General features: G+C 44.7%; 2 protein-coding genes across 2 annotated transcripts in view; one reads left to right on the plus strand and one right to left on the minus strand.

Moving 5' to 3' along the window:
• EEIG1 (estrogen-induced osteoclastogenesis regulator 1) overlaps nt 1-4,216 on the plus strand; it is a 43,317-nt gene extending 39,101 nt beyond the window's left edge. Inside the window, exon 11 of the mRNA XM_074211066.1 lies at nt 337-4,216. Within this exon, the coding sequence (XP_074067167.1) occupies nt 337-382 (46 nt within the window). The 3' untranslated portion in view covers nt 383-4,216. The remainder of the gene's footprint in view (nt 1-336) is intronic.
• A 1,330-nt stretch (nt 4,217-5,546) lies between these two features.
• Nucleotides 5,547-8,846, minus strand: LOC141505320 (uncharacterized). The gene is made up of 4 exons (XM_074211067.1): nt 8,532-8,846; nt 7,538-7,641; nt 6,378-6,581; nt 5,547-6,267 (listed from the first exon to the last, which is right to left on the minus strand). The coding sequence occupies exons 1-4, from the start codon at nt 8,822-8,824 to the stop codon at nt 6,116-6,118; spliced, it is 753 nt and encodes a 250-aa protein (XP_074067168.1). The 5' UTR covers nt 8,825-8,846; the 3' UTR covers nt 5,547-6,115.

Raw genomic sequence — 8,846 nt, forward strand, 5'->3', positions numbered from 1 at the left:
AGCTTTAGGGCTGGAAGGAACTTTTGAGATTTAGTCCAACTCCCATAATTTTTATAGGTGGGGAAATCAAGACACAGAGAAAGAAGAGTTTTATCTAAGGTTACACTGTAAATTGGGCACACAGCTGGGACTAGAATTCAATTTGGCCAATATGGAAGAGATGAAGCCCCCTGGGTTGTGTAAGGCCCTATGGATAAATATAGGGGATACAAAGAAGGTGCCTGTCTACAAGGGCCAAAATCAAACTCTGCTCCATTTGGTTTCATCCAATGGTACAGAGTGGTACAACATTTGGTTTGGGTGAACTTCTAAATACTTTTTCTCTACTTCCTACAGAGTGTCCTCTGGAGTTTTTGAGCCCGTAGTGATTGAAAGCCATTGACTACCATGATCTTCTGACCTGAGTCATTCCAGAAGGAAGGGTCCCTTCTTTTTCCTGGGACTTCTTCATCCATCTCCACTTTTGTCAACCCTCATCTGATTTTTGCACTCCGAACCAGTCCTGAGGCTGGGCTGCCCCAAGCTGGCATTGGGGCCTCCCCTCATCATCTATCCCTCCTCCATCGACCACTCTTTATTCCTCTCCTCAGAGCTGACCCATCTCATCACATGGTGTTCTTGAGAGTATTCCCAGGACCCTGGCTGTGGTCTGATTGTACCACTGTGAATATTCTCCAAACCACTAAAGAGCAGACATCCAGACAGGAAGAAGAACCCAGGAAAAGACCTAGCCTTCTAGGGAACCCTGCTGTATCCTCCAGAGCACCCCATAAGCAAATCCTTCCTCATCATAGGAAACTATTGACCTGAGTGCCAGTTCAGAAGACAAAGGGAAAAGGGTAGAGTCTGGTTAGGGAGCTAACTCTTCTGCAGGACTAAAGGCCCACTGCTGGCAGGGTTGTGGTCTCTTGGAATATGGATGTGGGTGGGTATGCTTCCCTAAATGCAGGAGAAAAGGACTCATGATTGGTCTAGCCTACCTCCTTGTCCTATCCTGCAGCATTGGTGCTTCTGACCTCTGGAATCTTTGTGGAGGCGAGAATCTTTCTCCCCATCTGGAAGTTTTATGGATTGGTCATGCTGTGGAATCCCAGCTGCACCTTGGAGACATCTCTGATTTCTGCCACTAACAACACTCCATGAGAGAAGAGACAGGACGATTGAAGAAATTGGAGATGCCTTCCTAGAATTAGCTATAAGACTTTCCTGCTCTCCTATGGTTTTGAACTAAAGATTAGTTTCCCCCTGCTGCTCCCTCTCTTCTGCCCATAATCTTGCTCATCTTTTTAGATGTTCTGAGCCCTGATTGCCTACCTCTAGGAGGTCAGGGCCCATCAGATGGACTTGTTAGGTGGCCTTTGGTAGACCTGCCTTCCCCTTCCCTGGCTTGTCCTGGCCTGTACTACATACTTTCAATTTATAAGCTATCCCAGTCTTCTCCCTCTTCCCTTTTGAATTTGCCTGCCTCTGTTTCTCACAGTGGCTCTCTGCACTTTGCACATAATTCCCTAGCAGAGCCTCCTCAGGGGATTGGTGGTTAGCCATCCCTTTCCCCTCCCCTACGATGCGCACACGTCCTTCTGCCAGCCCCTCCTCCATTGCCTTGAGTCTCCCCTTTTTGAAACCTATGCTTCTGCCTGCTGGCCAGGTTGGCTGAGCATCACTGGCTATCATTTTCCCCCTCCCCCATAATCCCTTTATCTGTCCAGAGTCGGGGGAGACTACCTAAGGCTGGAGAGCAGACTGCCCAGGTGGTATCTGCTACCCCTGAACTTCCCTTATTTGGGAAGGGAGTCACCTACTTTGATTTCATTTCAGCCCTCTTGGGTAAGCCTGTGGCAGGTTCACGTCCCCAGTAGGCTAAAGTTCAGGGGCTCTTTCTTTCTTCACCTTCTAAGTCCTGCTTGGGGCTGGGTCTTAGGCAGTTGATGTAACAAAGGAAATTAAGAAAAAAAAACAAGTTGAACAGAGAGGGAGGAAGAAGTTTCCATAAGCTCCTGGAGGATGGAGGTTTTGAAGGAAGGACATAAGCCTCTTCCTTTAGGAACTGGAGAAAAGAGCTTGTTTCAGCAAGGCCATAAAAGTGGTGGCCATAAAAGCCTTCATAGTAACCAGAGATCACCCCACCTATTGGGCCTCATTTGATGGGCAGGAGTGGGATGCCTTTCCCAGTCTCGACAGGGATGGCCAGGATGAGAGGTGCTTGCTCAGTTATGACTTGGAGCTGTGCTTCAAGTAGGACAGAGCCCCTTCATCAGCCCATTCCTCTTGTATCTGGATGTCCCCTCCTGCCATTGCCAAAGCTTCTGTTCTTAGCACTTTTTCTCCCTAAGACAAAGACCCAGGCCAGGAGAAACAGAGCCTGTGACCTTCTTGTTCAAACCACTGGTTTAACTTTTTTTTTTTTTAATTTTAGTTGCCAAGTTGTAATTTTTAATAAACCCAGCAGGCTGGTATTTGGTTTTGGGAAGGGTGGGAGGGTTTTAGTTTTTTAAGTTGATAAAGGTTTGATTTTTTTTTTTTTTTTTGCTATTTTATTCCCAGAAAGAGAGAGAAATCATTCCCCTGGTTTCCTTCTCTTCCTTGCCCCCACCACTCTGATCAGCTCTCCAGGTGAGCTGTCTGGTCAGGACCAAGTATGCAGAGAGCTGGCTCTCTCTCTTAGGTTGGGGAATGTGGGGAGAACGGTTTTTCTGAGCAGTGGGGATAGAGCTGAGCTCTAGTCTCCACCCTGCCTTCCTGTGGTCCCAGGAGGACTCAGTTGCTCTTTTTTGTCTTACATCCTTGTTTCTGGAATCCTGCTGGGGTGGGTGTTGGGGAGGGGGGGTGGATCCAAATTGATTCCTTTCATTTTTCTTTTTTGTTTTTTACTAACTATTTAGAAAACGCTTATCAGACCTTGCCTGCCAAGTCAGGACTGAAAATTTGTTGAGTAGAGTTGTCCTAGGTTCAGAAAGGCACCAGACTTATCCCAGAAGGAGCTCTCCCCACCCCCCTTGTGAATGACTAGCACTTTAACTGGGAGCTGACACTGTGGGGGGTCCCTCAGAGGGTGGGAATGCCCTGCCTTTCCTCACATTCCTTTCTTCTTCAAATATTTGGTCTGAGGTCTTAAAAAACAAAAACAAAAAAAACCAAAACTTGATCAAGGGGGGGTGGGATTTGTGGTATTTTAATATTTTGTTTTGGGTTTTTTGAGTGTGCAGCTGGCCTCCACACTTGCTGGGAAAGCCCAGGGGGTCCTATGAGATGGGAAGTTGCCAATCTTTTTGGGAGAGCTCCCTTGAACCTGCCATCTACATCAGTCTCTCCCACCTCTACCTCTCTCAATTGGCAGTTTCAAGACTGGACTAGTCTTTCTTTCTTCCCATTCCCCAGTCATCAAGCATGGGTTATTGCTATTTGCCTAAAAGCTGCAGAATGAATGGAATCAGGGATAAGAAAGGTCCTTTGCCCTCACAGGAGTCTGGTACTGGACCGCCAGTTGAGAAGTAAGAACTCAGACAGCCATGAAAGAGAAAAGAGAAAAATGCCAAGTTTCAGACCAGAGGAGAAAGTTAGGGATCGGGAAATTAGACAAAAACTCTACCCTGGTTCTTTTCAAATTTTTAATGAAATAATCCCATTCCTTCCCAACCCCCCACCCCCATCTCTCCTCTGAAGGGTAGAGTCCTTTCTGATATCTGGACCTTGGTGATACTAAATAGTGCTGTCAAAACTTTAGATTCAAATTCTATATATAGAAAGAATATATTAGAGATATTTTTTGAAAAGGGATAGGTCTATGCAATACAGTTTGGAAATCTGCAAGAGTTTTATCTTTTTTTACTCAGAGATCTAAAAAAGAGTTAATAGAGTTCTAGTTCCTCACCCACCCTCACCCCGTTTCAGTCATGAGTCCCATCCTATGAGTAACTACCATGGGGCAGGTGTCTAGTTGGGTTTGGGTAATTCTCAGCTTCTTAGGATGGAGTGATCTGTTCCATCTTTTTTTTTTTAATGGGGTGGGAGGAGGGAGGGAAACAGGGAGCTAAATTCTTTTTTTCCTTCCCCCCCTTCCCCTTATGGATCATCATCACTATCTTTGATTCAAATGATGGTATTTGTATTTCTGTATCTTGTTCCTATCATAGAAAATTGCAATGTAAGGGGAAATTCAGTCTTTTGTCAAATTGGCGTTATGGTTTGGGGTCAATTAAAAGTTATTGGGTTTTGATTTTTTGGAGTTCTTTTGTGTGTTTGTGTGTGTGTGTGTGTGTGTGTTTTCCTAGAAGGAAGCATTAAAGCCATTAGGAGATACTGGGCTTTGGCTGATCTGTGATTCAGCCATTCTGGAAAGGCAGATAGAAGACTGGACTCCTTCAGACCCCATCTAGACCCCTCACTATCCAAGCATCATCTCTTGACTTGGGACAGAATTAATCCTATTGTCTATGTGTATTTAAAGGTGAATTTATGGGGTGGCTAGGTGGTGCAGTGGATAAAGCACTGGCCCTGGAGTCAGGAGTACCTGGGTTCAAATCTGGTCTCAGACACTTAATAATTACCTAGCTGTGTGGCCACTTAACCCCATTTGCCTTGCAAAAAAAAAACCCTAAAAAAAAAAAGGTGAATTTATGTTCAGGTACAATTTGGTTGAGACCAGTGAGGTCCTGTTCTGTGATGAGCCTTCCATGGTTCTCTCCCCTGCTCCTTTTTTTTTAATCCCAAATTTTCAGGGAATCTGACATCTGCACAATGTATTTTTCCCTCTTTTGTGGGCCAGAAATGAGTATACTGAACAATAGGTTTATCCTGACTTGACTCAAGTTTAACTTTTTCTTTCCTTCCTTCCCATGTGCTAGCAATTTTCAAGAGAGAAACCTAAAAACTAGTCAAGGCCCAGAAGGCATCTCCAGAGAACAATAGAGCTTTCTTTCCCTCTGCCTTACACAGGATGTGTCTGATGTGTCTAAAAATTCTCTGATGTCAGTAAATATCAGTAACTTAAGATTTAATTGCCCTTCTTCCTCTATTGTCTTACTTTAGTTATTGTTATGGGGACAATTGAGTGGTTCTACTGGGCTTGGAGTCAGGAAGACCAGGGTTCAAATCCAGCCTAAGAAGCTTCATAGCTCTGTGACCCTAGGCAAGCCACTTAATCCTGTTTGCCTCAGTTCCTCATTTGTAAAATGAGCTGTAAAAGGAAATTACAAACCACTCCTTCCAGCATTTTTGCCAGAAAACACTCAAAAAAGGGTCATAGAAGAGTAGGACACAACTAAGATGATTAAAGAACACATCTCCGCTTTCTTCTTCAGCTCTGTTCAAGTCGGTTTGTGCATTATCTTTTCTAGTAAGATTCCTTTCTAATTTCCCTTCCTGGTTCCACTTCCCTGCTCCTGGGATGCTTACTTGCTCCTCCCTCTGTTGCTAGGTAGCCAGATGCTAAGCAGTCCTTCAGGAGATTCTTACATCAATGCAAGGATAAGAATATCTCCTTTCTAGGACCTCCTTTCTTCCTAACCTCCCATTGTGACCCAGAAGGTGATTTAAAAAGTCAGAGAAGGAAGATTTCATCCAATGTCACCTCAGAACCAGATTCTAGAGCCTTTTGGCCCAATATCATATGACAATGCCATGGTACACGAGGTGACTGATAGCCAAGGACCTTGGGTTGGGTTGAGTTGGACTGCAGCCAAGACCGAGGGAGGCGTAACTTGTGATTTCAGAATTCAGAGGCACAGCTAAAATGGACTACCAAGGGAAGTTTAATAAGGACATTGCAAGTTGTCCTTCCAGGTTTCAGAGGTCAGTTTCTCCCTTGTCAGGGCTCGGAATCCACCGGATATTCTTCAGTTCTACTTCTCAATATCTACTGGTGAGCATGCCACAGTAAGATCAGCTGATCCTAATTCATTTTCCACCCCCAGTTCTGTCTCAGTGACAAATATTTGAAGCCCTCCCCACTTCAAAATGAATATTCCCCGGAGTAGGAAGGTGGGCAGCATAAAAAGAAATCTAGTTTAAAGACAGGCATATCTAGTTTTTCATCCTCTTCCCTCAAGTCCAGCTTATACTTCTGGCTCTTCACATTGCAATGGAGACCCAGGCCAAGAGGGTCCCAGCTGAATTCTTAAGTTCTAGAACAGAAGCCCATAAGGGGGATGTTTTCTTTGTCTTCCTCTGACTTCCCAAGGCAAGAGGAACAGGGGCTGCACCAGAAATGATCTTGAGGAATGAGCTGGCTTCCTCTGTTAGTGTGGTTGGCAGACAACCCACAAACACCTGTAGATACATAGGAAGGGATGGTTAATGATTTCCTCAGCTTTCCCAGCCACCCTTCCTTCATCTCTCCCTCAAGAAGCTTCCCAGTCTGGAGAGTCCCGAATATTTACCCCAAATGAGGTAGATGCCAAGGGTCACAAAGAATGAGATGACAATGAGAGAGCTGGGTTCTGGGCTCCAGGGCTGGCAACGATCTGGGCAGGCACAGGGAGTTTGGATGAAGACTTCCAGGTGGGTGGGCAGGAGGGACATGTGGGTCACAATCTTGACTGGGCTACAGTTAAAATGGACCTGGGTATTCCTGCTTGGCCAGGCTAGAAAAGATAAAGGGGTCAACTTCTCAAATCCCTAACAATCTCTACTAACCATCCTTAAGCCTAGAAATACAAACCTGGGTTTCTACCAGCCCTTGAAATAAGCATCTCTTACCTTAATTCTCATTCTCAAATCCGTTTGTTAAAAAAGATCCTTGGATATATACAATAGGCATCAAATCTGTGATTTTTCTTTTATTCTTTTTTTTTCTTTTTTGGTTTTTGCAAGGCAAGTGACTTGCCCAAAGTCACACAGGTAATTATTAAGTGTCTGAGGTCAAATTTGAACTCTGGTGCTCTATCCACTGTGCCACCTAAACTGCCCCTCTTTTATTCTTAAGAAGTATTTCCCAAATCTTTTTTTCTCTCTTAGGCTTTCTGCATACCTCATGGAACCATATAAAATTAGCATCCTCTGCTTATTTAGTTCCCCCCCCCCCATTTAACAATTGAGGAAATGGTGACTTAGAGAGAAGGAAATAAGCTTACCATATGCCAGCCACTGTGCTAAACATTATTATAAATAGTCTTGGTTGATCTGCATGACAGTCCTGAGATATAGATGCTGTTATTATCACCCCCATTTTACAGATGGGGAAATTAAGGCTAGCAGAGGTTAAAGTGACCCATCCAGATTCACAGTTTGTGTCTGAGGCACAATTTGAACTCAGGTCTTCCAGACTTGAGACCTGGTTCTCTATTCTTTTAACCTAGTTCCTCGGAGAGATTGACCCAAAGCCATACAAAATGGCAGAGCCAACCCTATAATCTTAGCTCACATTTATGCATCACTTTATTGGTTAAAACTCTTCACAAAAATCCCATGAGACAAAGCATAGCAATAGCATTTCCATTTTGGAGAGAGGGAGAGGGAAAAGATGAAGTTCAAAAAAAGAGTAAATGATTTACAGGTCCCTTGGGTCCTAGCTTTCCCCAATGATTCATTCCCTCCTCACCAGGATATGTGACAGTCAAGACACGGGTGCTGCTGTTGTACCGAAATTCACTCCTCTGGTGCCTGCCATAGGCAATGTGATGCAGATCCCCTGATCCTGCTCGTCTGGGGAAAGAAGTCAAAGACCAAAGACGGTGCCTTAGCAAAGGAGACTCAGTTGGAGGCTCTCTTTATTATGGGTGGGGAAACTGAGGCACAAAGAAGCACTGAACTTGGTTATACAGCCAAGGCATGGTGAAAGTAACAAACCCCTGGCTTTCTGGAAACCTTCCCATGTCCCCTTGTCAATATGAAGGGATTAAGTCTTGAGTTCGCCATCCATATAAACAAAAGAAATAAAGGGATCTGTTTTTCAAACATAAAAGAATGAAATATGCTTCTCCAAGGTCTCTTGGAGAAAAATATAACCATATTGAAAATCAAATTAATCTGTTCCTTGTACACTCTTGATAAACTTTTCATATCCCAATTTAGGAACTCTAGCTCTAGGTCTAGGAGGTTTCCCTAGGGATATTCCCATCTCTCTAGGGAGGAGGTAGCCTGGACAATCTGTGGCAGAATTTGAACTCAGCTCTTCTGACTCCAAGCACAACACCCCATCTCTCTCCATGGGCCACATATATTTCCCTTCATCTTATGAGATGAGAAAGCTAAAGTCACAAGGTTCAGTGAATTTCACAGAGGAAGAACCTCAGCAGAAGGGAGACTCAAACCCAGACCATAGAAATTTAGAACCCCGGGGCAGCTAGGTGGCACAGAGAACAGAGCACCAACCCTGGAGTCAGGAGGACCTGAGTTCAAATCCAGACTCAGACAATAATTATCTATTGGGTAAGTCATTTAACCCCATTGCCTTGCAAAAACAAACAAAAAAACTTTAAAAAATTTAAAAAAAAAGAAATTAACAAGCTCATCTTTTTCACTGTCCTATAATACACGTGATTTCATGATTTCCACCCAGAATAGGGAGGCAGGCAGGGTGAGGGTCTCCTTACCTAAGGGTCACACAGGCTGCCACCTGAACACAGTCAGTGGGGGTGGTATTAGCAGGTTCGCTGAAAGGCTGGCAAGGGCTGAACTGAATGTATCCCTCAGACTCCTTGTGGGGGGCTATAGGGATGGTCAGGGCTCCCACGGCAGCCAGATTGATCACCTGATGACTCCCTTGCAGGAGGCACTGGCAAGGGTAGGCCTGGACACAGTCCATGTCCTGGGACTGAGCCCCCAGCCCCCAGAGCAGGAAGTTCAGCAGAAGCTGTAGAAGCAAGAGGAGCCCCCAGTCCTTCATCCTGAAAAAGGATCTGCAGAAA

This window comes from Macrotis lagotis, chromosome 1, assembly GCF_037893015.1.
Source record: "Macrotis lagotis isolate mMagLag1 chromosome 1, bilby.v1.9.chrom.fasta, whole genome shotgun sequence".
Taxonomy (NCBI): domain Eukaryota; kingdom Metazoa; phylum Chordata; class Mammalia; order Peramelemorphia; family Peramelidae; genus Macrotis; species Macrotis lagotis.

Excerpts from the sequence above, each read along its gene's own strand:
- LOC141505320 (XM_074211067.1), bottom strand. The coding sequence starts at position 8,824 with ATGAAGGACTGGGGGCTCCTCTTGCTTCTACAGCTTCTGCTGAACTTC. Across the intron at positions 7,642-8,531 it reads GCAGCCTGTGTGACCCTTAG|ACGAGCAGGATCAGGGGATC; the intron begins GTAAGGAGACCC and ends TTCTTTCCCCAG. Across the intron at positions 6,268-6,377 it reads TGGCATCTACCTCATTTGGG|GTGTTTGTGGGTTGTCTGCC; the intron begins GTAAATATTCGG and ends ATGTATCTACAG.